This window comes from Benincasa hispida, chromosome 2, assembly GCF_009727055.1.
Source record: "Benincasa hispida cultivar B227 chromosome 2, ASM972705v1, whole genome shotgun sequence".
Classification (NCBI taxonomy): Eukaryota; Viridiplantae; Streptophyta; class Magnoliopsida; order Cucurbitales; family Cucurbitaceae; genus Benincasa; species Benincasa hispida.
This window is the reverse complement of record NC_052350.1, coordinates 26,222,971-26,236,253: the sequence shown is the minus strand read 5'-3', so window position 1 is coordinate 26,236,253 and position 13,283 is coordinate 26,222,971. Positions and strand designations below refer to the sequence as shown.

Genomic DNA, 13,283 nt, shown 5'->3' with positions numbered 1-13,283 from the left:
CAATACAACCAATGTCGAATCTACCTACATGCATGTGGTTATCACTAAGTACCGTCATACCTTAAGTACTACTGCCCAAATGCCCTCTCATTGTCCTTCACTATCGGGTTCTAACATTCATCATAAAACTCATACTTAAAGTAAATCATACTTTGAATGCATAACATCACAAATCATATGCTTTATCATATTTGCTAATAAGCATCACTTCTAACGCATGCTCTTTGAACTAATAAGTAATGAAATACTTATGTCATGCTTATAAACTTCTTTAAAACCTAGCATGCATTAATGGCTTTTATGAAACATAGTTTGCTTGGGAAACATTTTAATCATTCATATAGACAAGCATAAGTCTAAACATTTCTTAAGCATGTGTTACTAAAAATTTGAAAAACATCAACTTTGTCACTTACAGCCTTTGGACATTCCTCCTAGGGTTGATAAGCCTTTCCTATTGGCATTAACCCTGTGGAAATAAAAAAAAACATGTTTAGCCAATACTTATGGCTTCCTTGTGAGATTAACTCATCTAAACTATCTTAACATTCAACTAAAAACATCTCTTTCCTTTTCAACGCATACCACTTATGCGTCCAAAACTTAGAAAAATCTTGAGTAGTCAAGCCTTAGTCATGCGACCAACATCGCAATCCATGCACCCATTGCCTGTCCTATACGTTTTTCCAACGCGCCAATGTACGACCAACACCCATTGCGCCCAACATTTCGTGTGTCTACCTGCGCTCAACAACCCTTGCGCTCACAGCTTTAACCACACCTGCATAGTGCTCATTCAACATAACGCATTCCCTCGCGCACAGCTTCAGTGCATGCCTTGCACCCAACCAGCCCCTCGTGTGCGCTTGCAACCTACCTGGTTTGAGCAGTCTGTTTGCTCAAAGATTGCAGCTGCCTACTTGTTCAACTATAACCCAGTTTTCATTTTGAGCTCAATTAACTTATTTTCTAGACTTTATCTTAGAAAATTTCCTTTTACAAACTTGTTTAGAAACATCTTAACATGCTTACCTTAAAATTTTTTAGGCCCTAATTCCTTGTGGTTTATCTGAAAACTTTAAATCTTCATCACTAGCCCAAATGCATCTGATAACTTGACCTTCTTGCAATCTTCTTTAGATTTCAACCTTAATTCCTTAGAGTTTCCTTTTAACAGCCCTTGAGCTTAAACTACACACATCAAGCTTTCGAATGAATCTGAAATTACCTCATTATCATGAGTAAAGAGCTTAAACTGAGCTTTTGAATTAAAGCTCCCCTTTTATACTTGCTATGCATGTCTTCAAACTTTCTTAGGTTGCCAAATCATCCATTAAGTGGGATTAATTCCTTTAATTCTGACAACTAGCCCACTATAATAGGTGATTAAGTTGCTAATCACCATTTGATCAACGCATGGCTTCATCTTTGCTTGGCACAATCAGCGCATAACCCTTGGCTCATGCATGGCCTCAACGCATCTAGCCCAACGCTTGGTCTAGTGCCAATGCCTGCTCTCCTTTGTCGTGGCCTTTACTTGAACAATACATAACTCACCAATGAATGGCTCAAAATTCATCGCATAGTTCCCTAGCCATTGCCATCATATAGCCTAAGTGCCATTGCCATCATATAGACTCACCTGCCTATGTCGTGCATCAAGCCAACGCACGCACACCCTTCCTCGCATAAACTCAACTTGGAAGCGGTTTATTTGGCGCATCATGCACCTACGCTCAACAATGCATATGCGTAGCCCCCGATGCTTAAGGCCTTCATGCTTTCGCGCATGCATCCTTGCCCATCTAACCTCTCATGGGCTTTTACCAACACATGCCCTTGCTTAATGCAAGGCACCTCATGCGGCCAACACTTAGCAAAATTTTCCCTACAAAAACCTCAATTGTCTTGCTACCCGAGAGTCACCTTGTTTAATATTTAAGCTTTTCCCTACAAGCATAATAACTTGTTCTTAATCTTGATTAACGTGTTAATTAACTTACTTAAGTAGGGAAAATAGGGTTCGAGGTTTACACAAGAACTGGCTCGATCCCTAGGTAAAAGGTGTTTCGTAAACTGTCAACTTAAGTACCTCTAGCCTTAGATAGGATCTTGTCGTGTAAGTTTGTAACCAAAGTTTTACAAGATAACGACCTATTTTAACTATTAAAAACAAGTTGTTATTTGTCAACCCTAGGTGAGCATGCATTTATCTTTGTTATAGATTTTAAATGTCTAATTCATTTTATCACACTTATAACTTAGACATTCTCCATAACATACATCATACATTCATAATCTAATATAACAACTCATATTAAATCTCATGAAACCCTACACATGCATACTATACATTATAACAATTATAACATACTTTCAATGCATGTAACATGTTTTCCTATGGTGAGATTTTAAATTTACATATCATACTTTATGCACATACAAGATCAAATTAATTAATACATACATTCACAATGCATAATTAATTAAACACACACTGAAATGGACCAGTTTTGGCATCCTAATCAAGCAAACACCTAAATTATTACAATAATAATTCACAAACTGCTCCTAATTGCTTTCGAACCCTTAGAACCAGCTTGAACCAGACCTCCAAGGCTACAATAGGGTAAGCAGACCGCCAGGGCTTGAAACCGCTGAACCAGATCGAAAATAGCTGAACCAGTTTAGTCGGACTGAATCCTCGTGTGCGCATATTTCTGGGTTGGACGAAGAACAATGCCGCAATGCTCCCATTATTATGTTAAAAATGATGAACAGCGCTACGATACTGTTAAAGAAGCATCGCAACACCGTTTAACAGTAGCAGGTTCCAGCTTCATTTTTCTACTGTGCAATGCTCAAATTTTCTCCAATTACAACCTAATTTCAACTCTAATGACTCTAGCAAATTTACAGACCCTTCTTCACACATTAAGGCCCATAAACAAGGATCCAATTACAACAATTGTAACAAAATTGAAGGTAAATCTACATGCCAAAACTCGACTATATACATTCCAATAGCCACAATATTCATCTCATGAAAAACACCCACAAAGCTAAAATTAACGTAAATTGAGTACTTAATTCATGCTCTGATACTAATTTTAGATGTTCACAATTAACACGTGGTAGCAATTTGGATCGTAAGCAGTCTAATTTCATTGATTTTAGATATAAAGCATGCAAGGTCAAAAATAAAGAATTTAGGGTTTCAATAACATGAAAGAAAACAACAAAATGTGTGGACAGTGAAGATAAATCAAGGCACAAGTTGGTAGCTGATTTAAGACATTCGTGGCAGAACCAATGAATCTGTGAAGTGAGTAATCGGTGCAACAGTACATGAAATTAAATGCAAAGGTGTCAGTGCATCATTAGAAAGAGGCAAAGAAGCTTCCCTCTTAACGCCTATAAATAGCCTATTGAAATTGAAGTTAAGAGTGAGACTTTCTTTGAAGAAATTAGTAAGAACTCTGCCCAAAAACCTCTACATTTCCACCATTGTCTTCAACCTCTCGAGCTTATCCTTAAAGTATTTTGAGTGACACTTCAGTTTTCTTTTCTGAAAAGAGAGAGCACCATCAGCCTCCATTGCAACCACTGTGAAGTAGCCACCATACAAGCCAAAAGAAGCAAGAGGTTACATGTAGTGGCTTAGCACTTTCGTTCTCTGTTCTTTATCATATTTTTTCTTTACATCTACGTTTATATTAAGTAATTGAGTTGAGTTTGAAAAACTCATATTCTTAATATAAATATGATGCCCTTCACATTTCATCCATTCACGTCTTCTCTATCTTTGATCATGAGCAACTAAATTTTTCATGGGTTGATGATAATAAACTGAAATTTCTCTAAGTCTTGCATAAGCCAAAGTTTATATTGTTTAATGTATGCATGTTACATTGCTTGAATTCAATTGAGATATTGATTTAAGTAGACATACTCAACTGCTAGAGATAGTAAGCGAATATAGATCTCATTGATCAAGTGTAAGCTAAATTCTATAAATAGGAAGGCTTATACTTCATTTTGAGGAGATATTAAAGAACTGATTAGCAAAGTTCCGAAGACTTCGAGATCGAACCATGAAAAATACAACTCTTAAAGTTTTAAAGATTTGAAGATCAAAGCTATGTACTCTATGAAGCTCTTGAAGTTAGAAACTATAAAGATTTTCCAAAGAGAAATCAAAGATTCTAGAAGAAATTCTATTCAGAAAGCATAACACTCCCAAACATTTGAAACCAAAAGAACTTCAAAGACACGACATCCAAATCTAAGAACTTTAGTTTTGAGAACAAGCTGCAAAACACTTAAGACAAAACAAACATTGAGAACAAGCTGCAAAACTCTCGAGACAAACTCAAATTCGAGAAACAAGATCCAAAATTCTTGAGATAAATTCACATTTGAGAACAAACTCCTCAGCTCTTAAGTCAAGTCAACGTTGAGAACAATGTGCAAAACTCTCACAACAAAGTTTATTTTAAGAGAGAAATAATCCAAGGATAAATATTAGAGATTGTACTATCCTCACTATACTGAAACCAATACAATTATAAAGCTCATAATACGAATTAATTTATGAGAAAATGTCGTGGAACAATCACGAAATGTATTATTAAAAACATTTCAAACTTTACCACAAAGTTTGAGGGGTATTTTACATATTTTAAATTAATTTTATATTATTTAAACTCTTTAAGAATATTTTAAATTTCAAAAGTTAAAAGGAAAAAAAAAAAAGTAACTTCTATAAAATAAAAATCAAACCTTTCAAAATCTACCACAAACTTTAGGGGTATTTTACATAGTTTAACCTAAAAAATGTGAGCTAATACAATTAGGTCCTTCATTTTTTTGTATAGAGGGAGTGTAATGTTTTTTCTGATTGTATTGCTAAGAGAGCTCAGCTAGGTAATGTCTGTTTATGAGATTTTTCCATTTGAATGTTTAATCTGGTTATAAAACACCATGATTCTTTCTCTTCTCTTCTCTTCTCTTCTCTTTCAGACATTTTTAATGGATGTGTTATTTCAAAAAATACATATATATATGACATTTTTTTTTATGTTGTACAAGCATCTATAAAATGTATCTAATATACCAATGAATTTTTAATACCGATAATAAAGATCATTCCATTTATGAATATATAGATTGCATTCAAACTAAAACTAGGTGCATAAATTTGAATAGCAATTTCATATATATTTTTTTAATTTTATTTGGTCCCCAAACTATAAAAAATATATGTTTTAGTTTCTGAACTTTGCATATTGTTTTATTTTGATCCTTAAATTTTTAAAATTATCTATTTTAGTCCCAAACTTTTAAAAATTATTTATTTTGGTCCCTTCATTATTAAGATTTTGTTAATTCTTTAACAAAATGATGAGGTGATTTGTATTTTTGGATGACTAGGCTAAAATAAGTTAGCTACACTAAAACTAAGAGAATTTAAAAGACATTTTTAGTTCAAAATTTTGATCATTCTGTATTTTGGTGCGTTGGTTATTGTCATCCCAAAGTACAAACTCCCTAAAATGTCTATTGAATAATTAACATAATTTTAATAGTAGAGACTAAAATAAACATTTTCTAAAAGTTTAGAGACTAAAATGAAGGGTTTTTTAAAGTTTGGGGACAAAAATAGAAAAAGTTTCAAAGTTCAAGGATTAAAATAAAATTTGAGTTTTTTTTTTAAAATATAGCATGTCAAATCTCTAAATCTAACTCTTTGATTAGAAGCACATTCTATGACGATCAAATACATGTTATTCTAGTATTTAATTTCTTAGTTTAAATATCATTTTAGTCTTATATGAATTCGTCTCATTTTACTTGCTAAGTTTTCAATTGGTCCAATTTTTTTATTTTTATTTTTGAGAAACAAATGGTTGAATTTTAGTTTTGAGCAAATTTCAAAGACAAATTGTATTTTAAGCTTAAAAAAATATATAATGATAAACTCAGTGCATGGGGTTATTGATTTCATCACCGATTATATTGGACTTATTTTTCAATAAACGGGGCGGGTCTATAAATACCGGAAACAAAAGAAGACTGAAGAAGCAAGTTCAATCGCAGAGAAGGCTCTGGACGGGGAAAGTCCTGAGAAAGTTCACACCGGCAATTTCCCTCGTCTTCTTCATACTCAATTCATCCATCATTTACCGCCAAATCAATGAATTCCAATTATTTCTTGTTATCGCAGTCATGATCGCTTCTTCCTCTATCTCCTTCATCGTCATCTTTGTCCCAATCTTTATCTCCATCTCTCTTTTCCAATTTAAACCTTCTTCCGATCACACCGTATTCCAAACCCTAACTCGAAACTACTCACCCGTCGATCCATCTCCGTCCAAGAACCTCACTGACGGGAACGTCTTGCGGAAGAGCTACATTGTTCGCTTCCTTCAATACAGGGAGGCGAAAGAGCATCGGTTCTATCTGGAATCTCGTATTAGATCGGGCGGCTGGGAATGGATCGAGAGGCGGAACCCTGCGTCCAAGTATCCAACAGATTTCGGCTTGGTGTCAATTGAGGACTCGGTGAGAGGGGAGCTGATTAAGGAGATTGAGGAACTGGAGTTTGTCAAGGATGTGAATGTAGATGCAACTCACGTCAGGGGTTTGCTTATGGAGGATGGGGGTAGAGTTGGGGCTTTTGTCGACGGGAAGAAGCGTCCGGGGAAGATTTTCACCTCCATGTCGTTTAAAGAAGGAGGTGGGGAACGTTATACGGCTATTAGCAATGCCTCTAATGGATGGGGACGGCATCTGTCGATGGAGGTAATTTTCTTTCAGTGGCTGATTTATTTATTCTGTTTATCTATTCGGTTTTGGGCCATCAACTATGAGGAAAAGGACGATGCAGTGGGCGCTTCATGTGTTTCATAGAATGAATTTGGATACCAGACTGATTGAATTTATTGTAGGAAGAGCTCTAGTTCAGTGAACAGATATATGTATTGTACTTTTTAAATGTAACTCAAAAGTAGAATTTTCATTTTTATAAGCCAAATTTCAATCATAACTACTGTAATGCATATCTCACTTAATACACTTCATATTCAATATGGAAAAACCAAATGAAATATGACTAGATGTCTCCCCATCATTTCCTGTTCTAATTTTGGTTCTAGTTAACTTTCACTGAGAAACAGTCCTTGATTTCAGAGATCCCAAGTTACCTCACTATTTGGAGCAGACTCTCTTTGGGCAAAAGGGTATACCGGTTCTAAAGTCAAGATGGCTATATTCGATACTGGTATTCGTTCTAATCACCCACATTTTAGGAATATCAAGGTAATAAAATTATCGAATCTGTTCCCATTCCACATGCGTTTTGTTTAATTATTAGATCGAAGGAAAAATTCCATCCATCAAGATTCATTTCACCTGATAGATTTTGAATTTCGAATATTTTCCAGGAGCGAACAAATTGGACCAATGAAGATACTTTAAATGATAATCTTGGACATGGGACATTTGTTGCTGGTGTCATCGCAGGTGGAGATGAAGAATGTCTAGGGTTTGCTCCAGATACGGAGATATATGCTTTTCGTGTGTTTACAGATGCACAGGTAATGCACAGTGATCATTTCTCAACAGTAACATGTTTATTACAGCTTTTGACTGCAAAAATGTGCTCTATGTCAATTTCCCTTGGTTTATCTTCAAACACAGTGGAAGGATTATGGAAGTTTTTTGTTTCTTTTTCATCTAAAAGAAGGATTATGAAAAGTATGTATTCAGCCTATTGCAGGTGTCATACACTTCATGGTTCCTTGATGCATTCAACTATGCAATTGCTACCAATATGGATGTATTAAATTTAAGCATTGGTGGACCAGATTATTTGGATCTTCCATTTGTGGAGAAGGTAAGTTTTCTTTGATCGCCTGATTGCAATTTGGTGGTCTGGAAAAATAAGTTCTGAACTTGAAAAGAATACGGCTTAATTTTATTTGGTTTGAGGTTAATTAATTGTTGAATATGTCTGTTCAAACAAATATTTCCTACACGTGAGTTGGCCATTAGATTAAATTATTTACCTTCTTTTCAGGTTAGAGTTTCCCAGCATTGCTATTACAAAGAGCTTTTGATTAATGAAATGTGTGTCATTGTTGGGATACTGCTATTCTTTCTTCATGATATATATTAGGTTAAAATATAAAATTTAGTCCATAAACTTTTGAATCTTATAAAGTTCACAGATTAGACATAAAATTGAAAGTTTAGAGTTTTATTAGACATAAAATTCAAATTTATATCTAATTGATCGATTAATTTCTAAAAATTTCGTATTTGTTAGGGACCTATTAGACTTAAATTTAAAAGTTTGGAGACCTATTTAGACAGTTTTGAAAGTTAAAAATTTAGGGACTAAACTTGTAATTTTAACTTATATATTCACCACTATTGAATGACCTGTATAATCTGGAGTTTTATTAAAATTATACATAACATGATCATTGGCGAATATGCAGTTGAAGACTCTCTCATGTGAAGGAATCTCTTACTTGATAAAGTTTCTTTCGAAAATTTATTAGCTTGTTGAGTTTTTGGTTTTTTATATTATTGTATCTTGTAGTTTAAACTTTCGGGTTTATGGTTTTAACATATTAATAATGCGAGAGGTCTATCGATCCATGCCTCAGAAAATTATTTCCAATTCATTGAATTTTCTATCCATTAGACTTAACATAATCATGTGTGTGGCCACAAACTAATGAGTGTAATTATGACATCATCAATATATATTAAACTTTTATTTGTCTGCCAGATTTGGGAAATAACAGCAAATAATATCATCATGGTTTCTGCAATTGGAAATGATGGACCACTTTATGGGACTTTAAACAATCCTGCAGATCAGAGTGACGTCATTGGTGTTGGTGGTATTGACTACAATGATCATATTGCTTCGTTTTCCTCACGTGGCATGACTACTTGGGAGATGCCTCATGGGTAAATTAGAATTACACTTTGCTTAGACTCTTAAAGTTCCTTCAATATTTTTCTCCTATCTCCTTATGATATCTTGAGCAGTTCCAAAATATTTTAGCTATTGCTTCCATGGTAATATTGGGCAAATGATTTATTTCCTTTCTTTGATTGGAATTTGGCCTATGATGAAGCAGATGTATTGGATGCATCGAAATTCAAACTTAAACCCACAATGTATTTATAAATGGGTTCATTTTCACCTTCTACTAGCCAATTTGAGCAAAGCTCAATGAATAAGGCTCCAATTACCGTCACAAAGGTCATGGTTTGATTTTCCACACCCTCAATTATTGAGCAAAAAATTTTTCACATTATACTACTATACATTTTCTTTCTTTTCTTCTCTTTTTTGCCTCTTTTTGTCCATTCATATCGGCACTCTCAAACATGTCATTTTGTACAGTTATGGTCGTGTGAAGCCAGATGTTGTTGCATATGGTCGGGAAATTATGGGATCCAAAATTAGTACTGGGTGCAAAAGTTTATCGGGCACTAGTGTGGCGAGTCCTGTGGTTGCTGGTGTGGTATGTCTACTTGTTAGTGTCATCCCTGAAAGCCAGCGGAAGGTTATTTTAAATCCAGCTAGCATGAAACAAGCACTTGTTGAGGGAGCTGCAAAGCTTGCTGGTCCTAATATGTACGAGCAAGGTGCTGGCAGAGTTGATCTGTAGGTTTAAACTCTCATTGTTGTTCTTCTTTTTGTGTTCTGCTTCTAGAGTGTTTTCTTACTTCTCTGAATATTCCCAGGTTAGAATCGTATGAAATACTTAAGAGCTACCAACCCCGGGCAAGTATCTTCCCCGATGTTCTTGACTATACAGATTGCCCTTATACGTGGCCCTTTTGTCGCCAACCTCTTTATGCAGGCGCAATGCCTATTATTTTCAATGCTACCATTTTGAATGGGATGGGTGTAATTGGATATGTTGAAGGTCAACCAACTTGGCATCCTTTGGATGAAGAAGGAAATCTCTTAAGTATTCACTTCACTTATTCTAAGGTCATTTGGCCTTGGACTGGTTACATTGCACTTCATATGCAAATTAAGGAAGAAGGTGCACAGTTTTCTGGAGAAATTGAGGGCAATGTGACTCTAACAGTATATAGTCCTCCATCTAGAGGAGAGAAGAACCGTCGGATTAGTACTTGTGTGCTACAGCTGAAGTTAAAAGTAGTTCCTACACCTCCAAGATCAAAACGAATTTTATGGGATCAATTTCATAATATCAAATATCCTCCTGGTTATATTCCTAGAGATTCCTTGGATGTACGCAATGACATTCTGGACTGGCATGGAGACCACCTGCATACAAATTTTCATATCATGTTTAACATGTTGAGTGATGCTGGGTACTATGTTGAAACGCTTGGTTCTCCTCTTACATGCTTTGATGCTCGCCAATATGGGACACTTCTACTAGTGGATCTTGAAGATGAGTACTTCAAAGAGGAAATTGAAAAGTTGAGGGACGATGTTATGATTACTGGATTGGGATTGGCTGTGTTTTCTGAATGGTATAATGTAGAAACAATGGTAAAGATGAGGTTTTTTGATGATAACACAAGAAGCTGGTGGACACCAGTTACTGGAGGTGCAAATATTCCTGCACTCAATGATCTTTTAGCCCCATTTGGTATTGCTTTCGGGGATAAGATTTTGAACGGTGACTTTTCTATTGATGGTGAACAGAGTCGGTTTGCATCAGGAACAGATATCGTGAGGTTTCCACAAGGTGGTTATGTGCATAGTTTCCCTTTCGTTGATAGCTCAGAGAGTGGGGCGGCTCAGAGCATACTAACATCTAGCATGAGTAAGGTAACTGTTGCAAGCTTCTCTATGAAATTCCCTCTTAAAATAATTTTTGTGGTGACCAAAAGTCGTTGCAAATTTGAATTGTCCAGTTTCCTATCTTGGAAGTACAAGTAATTATGGACAACTCTGTATTTTAGTTGAATAAGATACTTAAAAGAGTACAATCATGCACTAGGGGGAATTAGTAAGTTGTAGCAGAAGCATATCTATTTGATGCTCGAGAAGTTAGTTTCTTGATTCCAGTGAAAGGAGCATGACACCACTAAAGACGTGTTAAGAACATTTTAATATTTAAATATTTTGAAACTGTCAGAAAGAATGTATTTAAATGCTTGAATTATAGGTCTGTTCTGTATTCTTCTTGACATTAGGAGTCTTTCAGAAAGAGGTCTTGCATTCATCCTTCCATGAAATTACTCTGATCTTTGTAATACCTTTAACCTAACTGTTCATCGACAAATGCAGGCAGATTTTCCGATTCTTGGCCTATTAGAGGCAATAGAAGGCCGTGTAGCAGTTTATGGAGATTCAAATTGTCTGGATAGCAGCCATATGGTTACAAATTGCTATTGGCTGTTGAGAAAAATATTAGATTTTACCAGTGGAAACATTAGAGATCCTGTACTATTCACCAAGTTTTCCAAACGAGATTCACCTTTGTATCTGGAAGACAACAAACTACCATCTCGAAGAAGTGATGTAAATTTCTCTTTATATTCTGCTGTTGCCGGGAAGGAATTGTTATGCAGGAGTGATTCTAGGTTTGAAGTGTGGGGGACCAAGGGATACAGTATACAGGTCAGGGGAAGAAATCGAAGGCTGCCTGGATTCCCTGTAATCGACTTGGGAAGAGGCTTGAATTCTACTCTAGAAAGTTCTTCGATGGGACCTCCAAAGTTGACGTTAAAAGACCGAAGAGATACATATGGAAACCGATACTTAAGCTTGTTCTATCGAGATGAGGTGAGGTCAACTTTCTTGATGATTCAAGGCTTAAGTTACGATATTATTTCATCAATATGATTCTGAATTGTTCTTCCTTGCAGCCTGACATGCCTTTGATTGTTCCTAATCAATGGCTTGTTCCTGCTGTAGTTGCATTAACAGGTCAGGATATATTCCTCATTGCTCCTGAATTTGGTTTCCTTTTACGAATTGTATACCTGATTGGGTTTCTGCTCTTTTAGGGCTTTTGCTCCTTTTGAGTTTTTGGCGGATTAGACAGAAGCGACGACGGCGACGAAGAGGATCTGGATCTGCACGTTTTTCCAATATATAGTTAAGGAAAAATTTTGATGTTGTAGTTTCCGAGGTATAATATACTTCCATGAAGGAATTTTTGATGTAAAATTAGACGCGTAAATGTTGTGTAGTACCGTACCACCCGTAGTAATAGATGTGATATGGAGAGTTGAAATTAGGGCGAAATTCCTCTCTTCTTACCCGGCACAGACCAATTTGGAGAAGCAATTACTCTCTCTTTCTCGTTTAGGGCTTAAATGCAAGGATTCAACTCAGTAAGCCTATGAAATTTCGGGGAAAAAAATAGAAATTAGATGATTACTTGGATTTTTCTACTTTGGGTGATAGGGCTGTTTTTAAATATAGAAAAATGAGTAATTTATATATAAATGTAGCAAAATGTCACTATCTGTCAGTGATAGATCGTAAGTATCTGTCATTAATAGTGATAGGAAATTTTGTTATATTTGAAATTATTTTCAGCAATTTTGTTATTTAAAACAATTGGAAATAAGGACTTCTTTATCTCGACTTTACTCTTTCATCTCTGGTTCCCTCTTATCCTATCCATCTCTCCTCTTCTCTGATGACTCCATCTCACTCTTTAATTTTCTTTCTTCTTTCTCTATTTATGCTGGGAAATGTCAAGTTTCGATCAACCCTCCGGCCACCAAATCTCCCAAGTGCCGGCATGGTGGGCCATTAAGTTCCCTTTCTTAATACCTGATTACGTGCTCTTCTACTTCCTCTGCTACAATGCTCTCTCTCTTTCCCTATTACTCATTTGCTAAAATGTCTGATCCATCTTCCAGCTTCATTCTCGCATCCCAGCCACTTGTTCAATTCCCAAAACATCCCAGCAATATTTTAATTTGTTTAACATCAGATTGGATGAAATAGAGAATAAAGGGGAGGACACAGTTTGAAGAGAGAATGAAGGGAAAGAGAATGTTGAAATTGGGATTAGTTTTCATGCAATTACAGGTTGGAGGGAGATGGAGTCATCAGATAAGAGAAGAGGGATGGATGGAATGAGAGAGAAACAACTGACAAGAGGATAGAGAGGGAGTAAAGAGGAGGGAAAGAAGACGCGGGTGACAAATATTAAAAATTATACATATTTTTTCCAAACTCATCTTCCAACATCGTCTATTAATATCTACTCAATTTTATATTTGATTTTAACTGATTTATAAGTTGAGGG

At 35.6% G+C, this 13,283-nt stretch overlaps 1 protein-coding gene across 1 annotated transcript; it reads left to right on the top strand.

The window, feature by feature from the left end:
* The first annotated feature begins 6,064 nt into the window (after positions 1-6,064).
* Positions 6,065-12,610, top strand: LOC120071246 (subtilisin-like protease SBT6.1). Its single transcript, XM_039023405.1, has 10 exons — positions 6,065-6,804; positions 7,192-7,320; positions 7,446-7,598; positions 7,781-7,897; positions 8,801-8,985; positions 9,428-9,691; positions 9,772-10,840; positions 11,303-11,800; positions 11,884-11,944; positions 12,025-12,610. Exons 1-10 carry the CDS (start codon positions 6,229-6,231, stop codon positions 12,114-12,116), a joined length of 3,144 nt encoding a protein of 1,047 aa, XP_038879333.1. The 5' UTR covers positions 6,065-6,228; the 3' UTR covers positions 12,117-12,610.
* The last annotated feature ends 673 nt before the right edge of the window (positions 12,611-13,283 follow it).